The sequence below is a fragment of the Mchenga conophoros genome, linkage group LG10 (genome assembly GCF_057382185.1).
Source record: "Mchenga conophoros isolate Kocher_MC1m ecotype Shallow Benthic linkage group LG10, M_conophoros_male_GT1.1, whole genome shotgun sequence".
Taxonomy (NCBI): Eukaryota; Metazoa; Chordata; class Actinopteri; order Cichliformes; family Cichlidae; genus Mchenga; species Mchenga conophoros.
The window spans coordinates 22,777,902-22,793,978 of record NC_140535.1 but is presented as its reverse complement, the minus strand read 5'-3'; the positions used below and the strand labels follow the sequence as shown (position 1 = coordinate 22,793,978).

The following is a 16,077-nucleotide window of genomic DNA, read 5'->3' as shown; positions in this document are numbered from 1 at the left end:
CCTGAACGTTGCCAATACAAACAAAGGCAGCTTATTTGACCTTTCACAAGAGGTCAGAGGTCTAAAGTAACCTTATACTTAGAATCGCCATTGATCATTCCATATATGGATATATGTTGTCAGTACAAGCAGTGGCAGTAAGAAACATAGTTTTAAATAGATCTATATAGCATTATTATAAATTTGGCCATCAGATCAATATTTTGAACTTGAAAGTGAGATGATATTTTAAATGTTTATACAGTACTATGTTGACAACACATAGTACACTTGTAAGAATCATACATTATAAATTTTAAGCCTTTTGTTGACTTTCAACCAATAATTCATCTTTGTGTTTAAGTACAGAATAACACACATGGGAAAGCTACAAAAACATGACCTCCTTGGCAGAAGTATTAGGCGAGAGAGCAGAGAATCCTGAAAAAATCACCACAAAGTAATCAGACGGATTCAGCTTCACGCAGCTTTAAGTCGGAAATAAGTGATTTTTAAGATCATGAACTCAGTTTCAAGTTTTGAGTCTCTCTGATTTCATTTGCTGATTAAAGAAGAAGCCATCTGTGTTTACAGACCACACAAAGCGCAATCAGCACGCACAGAGTGAAATCACCACTTATTTCAGAACTATAACTCACCGCTCGCTGGAGTTTGGTTTCCGAACTGATGGAGGGGCATACTCTCTGTCTTGTGATTGGTTGGGAATTTGTGAGGGAAGCCGCTTGGATGCAGTGCTGCTTTTGACCAGCGGAGGGAAGTGAGGAGCAGGAAGTTTTGTTTGTGTCACATTTTTAAGAGCCGCGTTGGCGTGTTTGGTACCAGCAGGGGTCATGTGTGTGTTTAACTCAGAAATGGACAAGGAGGGAACTGTTTTCATCTTTTCTTTGTCTTCATCTGACTTGTTGGCCTCCAGACTGCAGACCGATGCTGCTCGAGCCTCCTTCTTCTTCCTTCTCTCCATCTCCTCCTCCTGCAGCTTCTGCTTTTGTTTTTCTTCATTCTTTTTCCTGTCTTCTTCCTCTTTCACTTTCATTTCAGCTTTCTCTTTCTCCTCTCTCTGCCTCTTCACCTCATCTTCCTTCTTTTTTCTCTCCTCCCCCTCCTTTTTCTTCTTCTCTGCCTCCTGTATTCTCAGCTCCTCTTGAAGTCGCCTTTTCTTTTCTTCTTTTTCCCTTTTGATTCTCTCCATTTCCTCCCTTTGTATCCTCTCCTTTTCTTTCTGCTCCTTTACGAGCCTCTCTCTCCTCTCCTCCTGCCTTCTCATCTCCTCTTGTAGTTGCCTCTTCTTTTCTTCTTCTTCCCTATTAATTCTATCCATTTCCTCCCTTTGTATCCTCTCCTTCTCTTTCTGCTCCTTTAAGAGCCTTTCTCTCCTCGCCTCCTCTTCACATCTTTTCTCTTCCTCTTCCTTTTTCTTCCTCTCCATCCTTTCTATCTCCTTCTCTCTCTCCTCTTTGAGTCGTCTCTCCTTTTCTTCCGCTTCTCTCTTCTTTCTCTCCTCTGACTCTTTGAGTTTTTTCTCCTCCTCCTCCCTTTTTCTTCTCTCTTCCTCTATTATTTTCTGCTGCTCCTTCTCTTTGGCCTCTTTCAAGCGTTTCTCCTCCACCTTTCTTTTTTCCTCTTCCTCTGCGAGCCTCTTTTTCTCTTCCTCCCTTCTTTTTCTTTGCTCCTCAACTGCTCTCCGCTCCTCTATCTTTTTCTCCTCCTCTTCCTTCATCTTTTTGATGAATCTTTCTCTTTCAAGTCTTCGCTCCTCCTCCCTCTGGAGTTTTTCCTTTTCCTCCTCCAGCTCCAGGAGTCTCATCTCTTCCTCTCTTTTTCTCCTCTCCTCCTCATCTCGCTTCCTCATCTCCTCTTCTACCCTCAATTTCTCCTGTTTCTCTTTCTTCTCCTTCAGGAGTCTCTCCTCCTCACGTTTCATCCTTTCTTTCTCCTTCTTGATCTCTTCCTCCTCCTGTAAGAGTCTCTTCTTCTCCTCTTCCAACAGTCTCTTCTTCTCTTCCTCATGTTTTCTCCTCTCTTCTTGCTTTAAGAACATGGCCTTTTGCTCTTCCTCTTTTCGCCTCCTTTCCTCCTCTTGTTTCTTTTGAATTTCTGCCTCCCTCTGCTTCTCCTGCTCCTTTGCGATTGCTGCTCCCTCTAATTGCTTTTCTCCGTACTTCTTTTCATTGGTTTTTTGTTCAAGACTGCAGAACAGATACACAATATACCTTAAGGCTTTATTTCTCTGTCTGCGTGTATCACCTTCATCATCACTTCACATTCTGCAACCTTAGCATTTGTTTTCGAAAATAATTATTCCTGATTGCATCCTTGAATATAAATACTCACCCTGGGGGACACCTTTTGATAGTATCGTGCTTAGAGTCATCCTCTTTCAGAAACAAACCCCTTGATTCTTGTCTCTGGTTAGGCGACTCAAAGATGACATCATCAAAGTCAGGCTCTGGCTCTGGCTTTGCCAAGGGCGGCTTTTCTGTGTTAATGGAGCTACTAATACTCTCACTGGAAGGCTTTTTAACATCAATTTGCTCTGGAACATTGGGCTGTTTAGGAGTTATAAATGCTGCCACGACAGTGGTGGAGGGCTGCTGGGGAGTGGCGCGCTCGCAGGAAGCAAAGGGCCAAGGAGGGGGTGGCGCTATGATCAGCTCTGAGCGGGTCTGGGGAGGACTAGGGACAGAAATATTGGAGGTCAGGCTCAACAGATAAGCAGTTGAGATTACAGAAAGCTGAGAGTGCAGACCAGACCAGGATATCAAGGCAACAGGAGGCAGAAATCAAAGCGCTTTGCAACTGTTGGCATATGTTAGCATCATGGAAGCACAATCACAAACAAGAAGCAACTGTGATGCGCTGGGGAAGTGCACACTGACAATTATTGTAGTCCTTCATCTAGTAACATGAACAGCAGACTGAAGCACTAATTTGGGGATAATTTGGATGATCGTTAGAGCTGATAAGCCAATGATCAATGCTCCTTATTAGGTTTTTATAGTTTGTTCCATTTTTGTTTGAAAATAGGACCAAACAATTGTAGGAGCATTGCTGTCCAGCAGCTATGTTATCAGTGGTATTGAATAGTTAAATCTGGGTGTCTTAGATGGCTGTTTAGGGAAATATGCTTATTTGTTGTCTTGCAGCGTTCACAGATTTCCACTAAACATGAAGCCTCCACCAGCAGACGGTTACCTTTGTACAGCATCAAAGTCCAGACTGACACATCAGACTGAGTCGATGAGCTCTTCTAAAACTCGCTTATTAGGAGCTCATATCTTGTTTTTGTTGCCAATCCAGGTAAACTGTTTCCCCTGCTTCCAGTTTTTATGTGAGCATAACAGCTTGAGGTCATTTGATTAATACTTGAGGTCATCAATTGAATTTTTATGTTTAAATCTGCCAAAAAAAGATTTCCTTATTCCTTAAAACAGTATCGCAAATTCAAACATACAGCACATCTAAGACTGCCTTTAAAAACAAATCAAAAAGATTACAGGAAGACGAAAAAAAGGAAGTGAGCCTTCTAACTTTTTGTCTTTGTTTCAATATGAACAAGTGTTATCATCTTTGCTGTTTCTCCTGCACTCAGTTAGATCTGCTCCCAGTCCACAAGACACAGCGTAACCTTTGCGGTCTGACAGAATTTCCACTCACACAGCAGTTTCAGGCCAAACATATCTTCAGGGCACCAAACCTTGCAATCTAAATTTATCCCTTCATGTGATATCGTCCCATGACCTCACCTGATCCGCACTGGTCCGACTTTGTTTTCTGCGATGGTCACCTTTGAATCCTGGGCTGCTCTGACTGGCTGATTGGACATCTTGCTGTGTAAAGCTGTCCCTTTGTTTTTGGGGGAATCCTTGGATTGGTGCAGAGGGCTTGCGGATGCTTCTTTCACTGCTGAGGTCGTTTCCTCATCCACCTGAGCGAGGGGGAATGTTAAGCCTATACAGAATGAGAAGGAAAGATCAGAACATACTTTGCACAAAAGGAGGAAAGACTGTTTTTGCTTTAAACTGGATATTTTCAGATAGAAGAATGAGGAAAATGTCTTTGAAATGAGGATGATTTGCAGGCCAGTGTACCTGACCGACTGGAGCTGGTATGTGCTGGAGGAGCAGAAGGACGAGATACAGTGAGAGGTGAGGAGAAAAAGGCAGGCTTTGGTAGAGAAGAGGATTGAGTGGGTGAAGTGCAGAGGATAGAAGCAGGACAGACTGGAGCCACTGGGTCACAGAGGGCATCAAGATCAGGACTAGTTAACAGAGGAACAGGGGCGATGTCCCCATCAGCTCTAACAGAGTCAGATTTCAACTTTGCTCCGTGAGCACCTGGAAAATGAGAAGGAATGACAGGAAGGATGATTTCCAGGATGAAGACAGAGGAGAAACACTGAGAAATAACTACAGAACCTATGAAAGATCAGAAATAGGAAAAGCTGCCTTCAATTACCTGACTCTGAGCTAGAGGTGGGAGATTTTGGAAGAGGGGGTACGGATGAAAGAAGAGGGGCATCAGAAGAAAAAGGAGAGGGAGAAGTTGGGCGGGCGACTGACTTGACAATTTGAGGTCTGAAAATGTGAGAATGTCCTGCCAGAGGATAACACAAAATGTTTAAGTTATTAAACAGAGAACAGAGAGGATAAGCATTGCTTTTGTTAAGACTGTAAACACAGAGACAGACCAGAGGCTGAAGCAGAATCATCTGCAGTTTGAACCTCTGGGGGGCGCCACTGGTATGAAACAGGAGCTGAGGAGAAGAGAAGTGTGAACATAAGAGGAAGAAAGAAAGACTAAAGTTGGTATAAGGAAAGAGTGAGCTAACAACATTATTCCAGTTTAAAGACATATAGAAAAGAGTTATGTACAATATTTTATTTTATTCACTTTATAACTATGAAATCCTTAAAAATGCCTTCTCAGGTCTGTATCTGTATGTGTTTTTGCATGTAGTTTTACAGGGCCAAAAGCTTTTTTAATTCTTTTAATTTATTAAGCCACTTAAAAATGACCTATGAATCACTGAAGGATAAAAAAGGGCACCTAACTCAAGGGATGGACCAGTGTTGTGTTTAAACAGAACAAACCTAGTAAATAAATGGTATCTTTAAATCTTTAGGCACTTTGTTGCTGGCTGCCTGTCGCAAAAACACATCTTTTCTTCATTCTTATCTCTTCAAATTGTTGTCTATATGAAGAGCTACTGTCAGAGTCAGTCAAGTATATATTTGTAATAGTACATGACAGATGGGTGGCTCATTTAAATATATAGATGTAACTAACGCCTGTACACGAGCCACATGGATTCAGTTACATGAAGGATTAAGCAAACAGCTAATATTCGACAGACAGAGCAGACTTTGAATGTTGACAGATGTTAAATGAAAAGAGGCAAACTATTTAAAAAATGAATATAAGAATGAGCATAAACAACTAATTTATCTTGCTCTGAGACAGTCACACAACATTCAGATGTTTCACTCAAAATTCTGAAATCATCACAAGCTGAACATGCATATAGCTTCCTCCCAACACAACACAACAGTCCATTCTCTGTTTCACTCTATCTGTTTCCATGGGCATGAAGCTAAATCATACATAAGTGGAAACGAAATCAGACGGTCACACATCATTCATCAGTTTGTCTGAAGCATGCAGCATGCCTACAAGCCAGCCTCTCATTACCTTTTGCAGAGCCTGACTGGAAGATTTTTGGCAGAGAGGGAGGCTGAGAGATGGTCCAGGTGAGTGGAGGGTGAGATGATGGAGGTTCAGAGGACAGGGTAGATTTTGTTGGGAAGGAAGATTTGATAGAAAGGGGCTGGGAGCCAGTGGATTTGGGTTTATGCGGGAGAGAAGTAGATACGGTTAGTGAAGACTTCTGTAAAGTGATGGAAGATGATGTTACAATGGGCTCAGGTGATGACGGTGAAGTGGAGGGAAGTTTGGGAGGTACAGAAGAAATGCTCGTGGGAGGTACACAGGCAGCCTTTGAGGACAGAGAAGAGAGTGTGTTTGAGTCTGCAGCACCTTCACTGCAACTGGATGAAGAATTCACAGGAACTGACACCAGTGAGGCAGGAGGTAAAGGAGACACAGATTCAGAGGATTTAGGAGATGGAGTGTGGGCGGGCACATCAGGCAGAGGAAGGACAGAAGGCATACTCTGGATTGAAGGAGCATCTGCTGTGATCTGGGAGCTTGGAGCTTTAGAGTCAGTCAGAGAAGAAGCTTCAGGAAGAACAGGATTGGCAGATTTCTTATGCTTGGACCTGGGTGATGGCTGAGGGGAGGGGCCAGGGGATGGCTGGATCTCTGACTGGACAGGAGTAGTGGACAAGGGATGTCGCGAGCGGCGTGGAGAAGGGCGGGGGGCAATTGGTAAAGGAGGCCGAGAGTGCACAGCGAGACTGGAAGGACCACCATCACTTCCACTGGCTGCATTAATACATGGAAGGATGGATAGAAGGATAGATTAATGAAAGTAGATTAGAAAAGAAAGAGTAAGAAAGAAAAGTGAATGAAATGTGCATATGAATATGATGCAATGGAATGGCAAACTAGGTTACTCTTGAGATAAGCCTATGGGTATTCCTTCTTAGGTGTGATACAAGAAGAAATAACCCAAAGTCCATTTATAAATCTTCATTTGGACAGTTGTGGTCACAAGTTAATATCTGACCATCATTGGCATGAACGTCATGATAATTTTGGGGGTTTAGTGATTTCTTTGAATTGTTCTTTTTCCAGGGTGGAATAATTGTGCAGTAAACATCTATAACGACTTTATTTAGGGTTTTCTCTAATTAACACAGGGTCAAAAGAATACATTCAGGCTCAAATACACCCCCACAATTATTTGGTTAAATGCTCCTCTTGACCTGATGATTTTGGTAGCCATCAACAAGCTTCTGGCATAATTCTGGCTGGAAGTTTTCAGCAGTCTTCTTAGCAGAATTGGCAGAGTTCATTTAAATTGGTTGGTTTCCTGGCACAGACCTGACTTTTAAGTGTAGTTCCCAAACCTTGTGGTAAAGTGAAAGAATTTAGAGGTCGTCCTCCTTCTTCATTATTTCATAAACGTTGTGTAATCTACCAGTAACACTGGCAGCAAAACAGCCCCAGAGCATGACGCTACCAACACCACCATGCTTGACAGCTGGTGCATTGTTCATAGGTTTGAAAGCCTCGCCTTTAGTACTCCAAACATACCTCTTGTCATTTTGGCGAAATAGTCTGATCAAAAACTTTTTTTCAGAAGATATTTGGCTTCTCCATGTGAGGAGCTGCAAATCAACTTTGGAGCAGAGGCTTCTTTCTTGCTCTGCACCCTCTCAGTTCATGGTGATGTAAAACTCACTTAACTATGGACAGTGACGCTGGTGTTCCAGCACTTCCTGGTTCATAGCAGGCCTGAGCCTTGATGGTTCCTGGTTGTTCCTGAACACCTCAACCACATTCCTCTCATCTGACAGTGACAGTTTGGATTTTCTTTAACACCTTGGCAAAATGTGCTTTTATACAATTATTTGAACTGATGATCTTGGAATTGTTGTTTAGAAGCTGTTCACAGCTTGTATAACTCTACAACCTACAGCTATGCTGCAAAGAGAAACTGCAAGTTGTAGTAAATCATGATCACTAAAGAAAAGCTAATAGGCACTGTCAAGCTAAAAGATACTGTAGAGCCTTCAGCACCACTTGTTGAAATATTTAATTGGAAGAACTCCTCTGCGTCTGAATGTCTCTCCAAATTCTAATACAACGTAGTTGCAGCAAATAAAAAAGAAAACCGTATGAAGCAACGCTAATGTCTGTTTGGACACAAAAACCTCAGCGTGTTCAATGCTGTCTCCGCGTAAACTTCAGTATATTGGTGGCAGTATTTTACCATCACATGATTCCTAATCGTGTTTAGTATGTGGACGAGAAATATGTGGTGTCCAAAGGACTGTCCATTCATGCAGTAAGGACCACAGAATAAATGACAGAAGTATGTGAAATACTGCAATATATATAAACTTAGCTAGCCAGTGAGAGACAGGCAGAGATGCAAACAGTAAGTGAGAGTAGCAAGGGGGGAGAAAGCGCTACCTGAGGATGGCAAAGTGGATGCCGTGGAGTGTCGCTTGTCAGGTGGAGGGGGAGCAGGGCGATTTGGACGGGTAAGAGTGTGTGGGACAACTGGAGCAGCAGAAAAAGGGCAGAGTGGAAAAACATACGGAAATAAGAACAGAAAAGGAAAGCAGAGGAAAAGGAAATGTCAAGAGGTCAAAAAACTGTGTTGGTGTAATCCTGCCTACCTGTGGCAGTCACAGACTTCTTATCTTCCTCTTCATCGCTCTCATTGAAGTCGTCCAGGTTGCCGATATCTGTGGGTTTGACGCTCATCAAGCTGGCAAGACTTTGCATGTCTTCATCACTGAAGAACAAGAAAAACACGCACCACAACCTCATTACCAACCCCACCAATAGGAAGCACTCTTTATGAAAAAAAAGTGTTTTCAAATGCTTTTACTCTTTAAGCTATGACTCATTTATTAAACTCAGGTTAAAAGTGCTATTGTCACACCTCCCTGATGTAGAACAGCAGTAAGAGTAAGTAAGTAGTGGTAACTTAAACTACTCACGTGGCTTTTCCCTCTCGAATAAAGACACATGAGAGGGACAGCTTGAGCGTGGCCTCCACAACTTTGACAGACAGTGGCTTCAGCTTCAGCGTCAGGTCAGTCTGGGTTAGCGTGGGGCTAGCAAACCGCTTCAGGTTGATGTCAGCGGATGCCAGCACCTTACGGTGACCTTTATTTTCCTGTAAATAACATAAACAAGTATTATACACCATATTCTTTGATTTCTACTTGGTGATTAAGCTGAGTCTGAATTTTATAACTGGATGTCTGAGCTATTTAGGTTTGGCTATTTTATTGGCAAACCTTTTGTTTATTTTTCTACTTATAAACAGTTTTAGTCAGGCATAGAGAGATACTTACACCCTCAATGACAAAGGTCCATTCTTTGTCTTCAAATTCATCAGCATTGGCATCCTGAGGGGATTATCATAAAAATACAGACTGTTTAGTGGGACATCCTCCTAAAATTGTATCCACATATCCACACATATGCCAGAGTCTTCAGGTGTACTACATAAACTCTATAAAGTCCTGTGAAAAACAGGAGTACATGCAGTACACTGTTACTGTGTCCAGGAGGGAAGGAATTATCTGGTTTTAATTCTAGGAGACGGTAAGTAGCAGCCAAGTGATACTTATCAAATTCACTTGATTAAATAATCACTAACACATGTGAGCACCTCAATAGAAGCTGGAGTTTGGGCAGTTTCCTGGTCTGAAAGACTGGACTTTGCAACGCTCAGAAAGCTACTTTCAGTTTTTTCCCTTATTCACAGGGAGTCACCAAAGTAGGTAACTCTGCATATTGAATGTGGCAGCATGGCTTAGCTTTGCAATGCTGTATCTTAAAAAACTACAAGACTTCTGGAACAATGAGATGATACCAGAATAGAGATGTTTAGCCATATTGCACAGCACCGAGTTTGACTGAAACTTCTGTCTGACAGCTACAGTCTGGCTAGAATTATGCAGTTTATCAAGCACAGCAACAAATCTCCAACAGAATGACTGAAAAAAAGTCAGAATTCAGATCTCATCTTGATTTAAATGCAGTGGCAGGACCTTAAGAGCGTTGTGGATAAACAAATGGAAACTTCTAGCAAAAAAAGAGTAGCCCAAATTCCTCCACAGCGATGTGAAACACTGATAATGTTACACAGAAAACAATTACTTCAAGTTATTTCTGTTAAAGATGGATTATAAGCTGATGATTCATGGACTGTACTTAGGACTGATTTGAGTCCTGTGGAAATGACCTTTTTCACATGACTGTATATTGAATTTATTTAAAAGATGGACTTAAAAGCAATTCCAGTCCAGCCAGCACTTAAACATGCATTCTTTTTAAAGGCCAGCAGAGAGCAGCCCCTTTAGCAAAAAGAAGACTGGTTGTTTGGAAATCTATGGAATAATAAGCCTCTGTTCCCTTGTCTGTGACCTCAGTCAACACTTTCCTGCTGAGTTTATGGTCTTAGATGCTGGTCTTGAGTCTTATTTACTAAAACACATTTAAATTATAGTCCCTTTTGGAGATACAAAGGATGATAATGAAAGGTATATCCATCATGTTTGGCTTCAGAATGCCAAATTGTCAAAATGCTCAGTTCGAAGTTTTACAACAGGACTTTGTTAACCCATGTTTAATGTCATAGTGTCTATATTCATCCTTATATATACTTTTCCACACTTACCGACCGCTTTTCCCGCATATATATTCTACATCTCTTTTATTCTGAGCAATTAAACTCTTTATCTATATTACTTCCACACCTTAAATCGATTCGGAATCACCAAACACCCTAAAATGACTAGGCATGACTAGACAGTGGGAGGAGTACCTGCAAAACCCCCCACACAGGAACAGGGTCCAGAGTCACACAGCAGACCAGTTAGAACATTTGAAGCCAGAACCTTCTTGCTATGAGATAATGCGACTAACCACTAACTAACCATGGTGTTAACTTGACTCTAAGGAAAGCCTAAGTTTAAACTTTGGCTTAATAAAGTATTCTAAACTACTGAAGGATTAAAAAATGATCTTTCTAAAAGGGACTTTTCGTAACATTTAGGGCCACAGTAAACCATTCACACAAGGATTAACTTGTTCAAGCCACCCAGAAACAACTTGTGCCCTGACCTTTGTTATATGTTTCCCTCATTTATTCAGGTTTTTCATTTACTTTGTTATTACATTGTAAATAGTACACTCTGTACACTGGGTGTTGGTACCTTGAAGAGAGTAACAGAGATGTCAATGTTTTCCGGGACAGGCCACACTACCATGCCTCTGTAGGGGTTCTTGATTCCAGGTTGCCAACTGTGGAGCTGCAGAAGAAATAACGCATTAACAGAGCTGTGAGGAGGTGTGTATGTGTTTATGTGTGCGGTGTTTTGGTGACTTCACCTTGGAACACATTCGTCTGTTCCTCCTGGTCCACACCACCCTCAGCTTGTCTGGTTGCCTAAAGAAACACGAACACACATCAAAACAGAAGTGCCATTTTCCCTCAGGCCATTGTACGTCAGTCATACCTAATACACTCTTTGCTCATAAGCAAGCGAGTTCTCAGAACAAAGTAGACACGATCCAAACTAGATAACACAAGTAAGAGATCTTGTGACTGCTGAATAATAATTCCTCTGTGCCAATGAAAGAACATGATGTGTGTTTATTTGTGAAGATGGTTGTCAGCAAATTTATGCAGGTCTGTGAAGATGTGATGCTGTGCATTTACGTGTTAAAGTGTTAGAGTACAACAAGTTACCACATGAAACATGTTACAAGTGTGTACCTGTCTTTTTGTAAATGTGTGTTTTATAACATCTGTTTCTGTGTTTCTATTGTATTTCTCAGCCCTCTGTGGCACAGGAAGTGAGACAGGAAGCTGCACAGTCATATGACCTAAATTTGTATGACTATAAGGCGTGCCTATGACAGGAAGAGAGGAGCCCCCATAACAGGACACAAGATACTAACAAATGCAGGCACCGATCCACATAATACCCCTTTGGGCCGCCACTAATACTACTACTAATAGTAGTAATAAATGTCAATAATAGTGTTATAACAATGTTATATATTATTCATATTTATTCCTTTGTCTGGGCCAGGGGAAATAATAATTCTGTATGTTGTCTTGCAGCACTTTACCGCACTATTTTTGAACATTTTTAAAAAGTGGACAACAAAAATATTGTAATAATACAGAGAAAACCCTAACAATCAGATGACACCCTATGAGCAAGCACTTGGTGTCAGTGGGAAGGAAAAGCTCCCTTTTAATAGGAAGAAATCTCTGGCAAAACCAGAATTATAGTGCATCATGGGAAGCCCTGAGCAACTTAGGTCTATTGTAAGTGTAAGTAAGGGAGGGTGCAGAGTTATTTGATCCAGTCATAACTATAAGGTTTATCAAAAAGGAAAGTTTTAAGCCTAATCTTAAAACTAGACAGGGCGTCTGTCTCCAGAATCCAAACTGGGAGCTGGTTCCACAGAAGAGGAGCCTGAAAGCTTAAGGCTCTGCCTCCCATTCTACTTTTAAAAATCCCGCAGTCTGAGAGCCAAGTGCTCTCTATGAGTCAAAGAGCACCGCTCTCACCGCTATGGAGGAATAACTCATAATACTCTTTAAATCTCATTGCTAAGCCCTACTACATTACATTTATACATGAAGTATTCCAATACATACAAAAACGACAGCAATAGTTTTTAGATGGTCCATGTGGTCTCACGTTTCAGTGCATCAGTGTTCAAGTATGGCTGAGAAGGCTTTGTGAGCACATGTGTTTGTGCGGTATGTGTGTCAGGGGGTCAGGGAGTGCCATCAGAAATAGCCTGGTAGGCACAGAGATGCAGAGGAGACGGAAAGAATACATTAAATAAAAATCAGAGACATTAACATTTGCTGAAAGGAAATATAATCTATAATACGAAGATGTGAAAAGATCTATTGGGCACAGTTACAATGGGCAGCGGTGGAGAGTTGACACTGGTTTTAAAGAAGCAAACAATGGTGGTGCAATACAGCTCAGTAACATGTGATTACTGCACACCACAGCTCAACAGACAATAGTTTTCTTATCCCACGACTGCTTAGATGAGTGGTAAACATGACTCGCCTCTGTGTTGAAATGTCCGCATGCAGCGCTAAGTGTTAGATATAAGCGTAGCTGTCTCTTCAGCAAACCTGCTCACTTACTCACCAACATCTCTCATGGTTTGGTCACATGAAGCGTTTCTAAGACATAAAAATAGTCTTGTTGCTAAGTCTTTTATTATGCCTGTGTCACTTCACCGCCTCTGTCAACATTAGTTCATTTTCTAAATGATGTCTCCGGGTCCTTTTTAAATCCCCCCCCCCCCCCCCCCCCTGTATTTTTGCTTCTTTTATCCAACCTGATTGACCCTAACCTTTCTTTTACTTAAAATTGCCACCTTTGTTACTATTGAACATGTGTCTCAGTACAGAAAGTCGATGATCTTAAATAATAGGCTAACACCCCCTCAAACACAGACACATGCGCACAGAATATTTGTAGAGGGACCCACATGTGGCCAAAGAGTTCACTTCCTGTCAGTAACCTCAGAGTTTAATCACGTTCAAACATGTGTTGATCACCAACACATACATTGAGCACACATGACTGAAACTTTGGATGAATCTCTGGTGGTGTCCTCACTTCCTCTTTACTCCTCCCTTTCCTTCTCTGTCTGTGGTTATGACAGTGGAAGTTAAAGACTCTGATTTCATCACTCTGAATGTAGGAAGTAAATCACTCAGTTGCCTTTATAGGTTTTACACCACAGATGTATACCTGTGTCTTTCTGCTGTTGATCAAACTCTTTAAACCTTTTTGAGCCACTCTGTTCTTTATTGAGGTCTGTGCTGGAAACCCAATTAATACATCATTTAATGTAATCTGAACAGATAAGAAGGTGCAGTGTGGTCCAAACTGACAACTGGGTGAAAGTTTAAAGATGTTGCTGAAGCTGTTAACAGAGGAGATTGCACTTGGGATTTTAAGATTATGATAATGTGTAATACCACTTCCAGTCACGTGAAAAAGAAAGTTTTCACAGTCCTCGTGCAGTTATGTGAAACGCTAAGTACACACAATGATTCAGTAGCTTGTAGAAAAACGTTTAGCATCAATGACTTAAACTGAGCTTTTCTCTGTATCTTTATTGGTCTCGTACATCATTATGGGGGATTTTTAGCTCACCTTTCTTTACAGTGTTGCTTCAGTTCATTGAGGTTTTTTGGCATTTGTTTATACGCAGCTCTCTTAAGGTCCGGCAGTAAATTCAATCAGGTTGACTTTGAATGGGCCGTTGCAACACATCGATTCTTTTCCTTTTCAGCCACTCTTGATAGATTTGCTGCTGTGCATGGGATCATTGTTCTCTTGCATGACCCAGTTTGGGTCATGCAAGGACATGACAGGTGTGACAAGGACAGATAGCCTCATATGCAGGAGTTCATGGCTGATCCCATGTCTTCAAGGTCTCCAGGTCCTGTCGCTTCAAAACAAGCCCAAATCATCACACCTCCACCACCGTGCTTGGCAGGACTGCACAGAGTCCTGTGAAAACTTTCTGTTTCACATGACTGCATGGCAATAGTTTTACTTTCCTTTTTTTAATGCCAGTGCCTCACACTTTTGCTGACAAATTAACATTTCTTTTTGTATTTTTTTTAATCGCATTGTAGTGTCTTTTCTAAGTTTTTGTTTTATTTGCATCAACTCTTTTATTATCTCTCTTTTTTTAAGTAGCTGGCTTAGTTAGCTATAGTCTAAAAACCTTGCCCTTGACCCCTGAAGCTGACACTTTTGACTTATTTTGCTTTCCGTATATCAGTTTGAGTCATATAACGTTTCAGCTTCCAAAAGTTTTGTGTAACCTAACGAACTTTAGCCTCATAAAATAGTTTATTTAAATCCCAGACATGAACTAACAACGATGAGCATGACTGGACACTATAGAGGGTCCTACATGCGCATGGTCACAGCAGTGGACATATCACGTCCACGCAGGCGGGGTGGGGAATCGAACCCGCACTGTCAGCTCAGCACATGGGGGACGCCCTCATCGTCCTCAATGTAGCGGAAAACACCCACGATATGAGATAAACATAGAAGTCCTAGAAGGCTTATTATAGCTAATAACAGGCTTCACACGGTATCAGGAGGCTACTCACATCTCCAACAATAAAAATCGTGAGCAAATAGATGCAGAAAAGCGCATTTACTCACCATTTTTTAGTACACTCCAAAACGAGTTCCTGGTAAGAAGCGATGAACTGAAACTTTGAAGCCTTTTTACCAACTCGCTGCAGTCTTTTCCACACCGAAGTCATAACTTCCAGCGGTTAAAATAAAACCTAAGAAAGAGGAAAACTGAAGAAGCCCTCCGCCTGACAATAATCCAACTTTGTCCGCTGCTTGTGCTCCTTATAAGGCTTTCTTCTTCCTTCTCTGCTGCTGCTGCTCCTGTTGCTTATAATGAACTTCACACAAGCTGTGACTTGCGCTCATTGGCACCGAGTTGAATCACACACTGACACACAACAAAAAGGACAGAAATGTCGCCATGTACCGAGAAGCAAGAGCCGAACACCGTGAACAGGCAGCTGAAGAGTCAGTAAAGAGGAACCGATTCCGCTCTGTCATTAACACAAGCTTCAAATTAATACGACAGCAGCCCGAAGTTTCAGTCAGACCACTGCAGGAGCTCTCACTGACTCTTTCTGCCAGTAATCCACACGTGGAGACGGCGCAGCTGACTCAAGCGTGGGGTTGTTGTAATATAGGTCTGCTTCCTTTAGAGTTAGTTAACCCTCCCTTTTTTCATGGGTGAAAGCAGCCAGCAACAGAGAGACAGGCAGAGTCAGACAGGATATGCAAAGACTGATGCAGTGGTATGCAAACTCCTTTATCTTGCTGCTTGTGTGGAGGCACTGAGGTGACAGTCCTCAGTTATACCTGCAGACTTTGATCCTAGCTATCTTGAACAGCCTTATCTGACATTTAACTTAATCAGCCGTTCATAATCTCATCTCCAGCAAGCTGAAAGCACACTGTGTCTTGAAATTGCGTTTTTCAAATTGGGTATATAACTGAAATCACTTTCTGAGTTTCGGCTGCGTCATCCAACGCTCACTCAGGAAAGTGTGGATCATGTAGTTAGAGGAATAGTTTCCACTGAGGAGAGCCAATAGACTACAGACCAGTGTGTGTTTGTGTGTGTATGCGTGTGTGTAAGATAGGTCAAGGCACAGGGATTTTCCTCAGTGAGAGCAGGAGTGTATTTATAGGATGGAGAACAGGGATTGATGGATGGACAGAGGCAGCTGGAGTAGAGGAGTGTGGGGCAGCAGCAGGGGGGTAACTCTCTCATGACTCAGAGTTGGGCTAATGTTACTCTTTGGTTCGGTATTCAACA

General features: G+C 41.8%; 1 protein-coding gene across 5 annotated transcripts in view; it reads right to left on the bottom strand.

Annotated features, from left to right (window-relative positions):
• The window catches only part of ehbp1l1b (EH domain binding protein 1-like 1b), a 28,467-nt gene extending 12,875 nt beyond the window's left edge, over nucleotides 1–15,592 (bottom strand). Inside the window, exons 1-14 of one of the 5 annotated variants that reach the window (XM_085289434.1) lie at nucleotides 14,889–15,592; nucleotides 11,038–11,095; nucleotides 10,863–10,958; nucleotides 8,994–9,047; nucleotides 8,634–8,812; nucleotides 8,307–8,425; nucleotides 8,098–8,187; nucleotides 5,689–6,441; nucleotides 4,688–4,753; nucleotides 4,456–4,593; nucleotides 4,089–4,334; nucleotides 3,744–3,948; nucleotides 2,332–2,673; nucleotides 639–2,186 (exon numbers count right to left, since the gene is read on the bottom strand). In XM_085289434.1, the coding sequence (XP_085145560.1) occupies nucleotides 639–2,186; nucleotides 2,332–2,673; nucleotides 3,744–3,948; nucleotides 4,089–4,334; nucleotides 4,456–4,593; nucleotides 4,688–4,753; nucleotides 5,689–6,441; nucleotides 8,098–8,187; nucleotides 8,307–8,425; nucleotides 8,634–8,812; nucleotides 8,994–9,047; nucleotides 10,863–10,958; nucleotides 11,038–11,095; nucleotides 14,889–14,992 (3,998 nt within the window). In that variant the 5' untranslated portion in view covers nucleotides 14,993–15,592. The remainder of the gene's footprint in view (nucleotides 1–638; nucleotides 2,187–2,331; nucleotides 2,674–3,743; nucleotides 3,949–4,088; nucleotides 4,335–4,455; nucleotides 4,594–4,687; nucleotides 4,754–5,688; nucleotides 6,442–8,097; nucleotides 8,188–8,306; nucleotides 8,426–8,633; nucleotides 8,813–8,993; nucleotides 9,048–10,862; nucleotides 10,959–11,037; nucleotides 11,096–14,888) is intronic. The other 4 variants (XM_085289436.1, XM_085289437.1, XM_085289435.1 and 1 more) reach the window with 4 other exon arrangements.
• Between the last annotated feature and the right edge of the window lie 485 nt (nucleotides 15,593–16,077).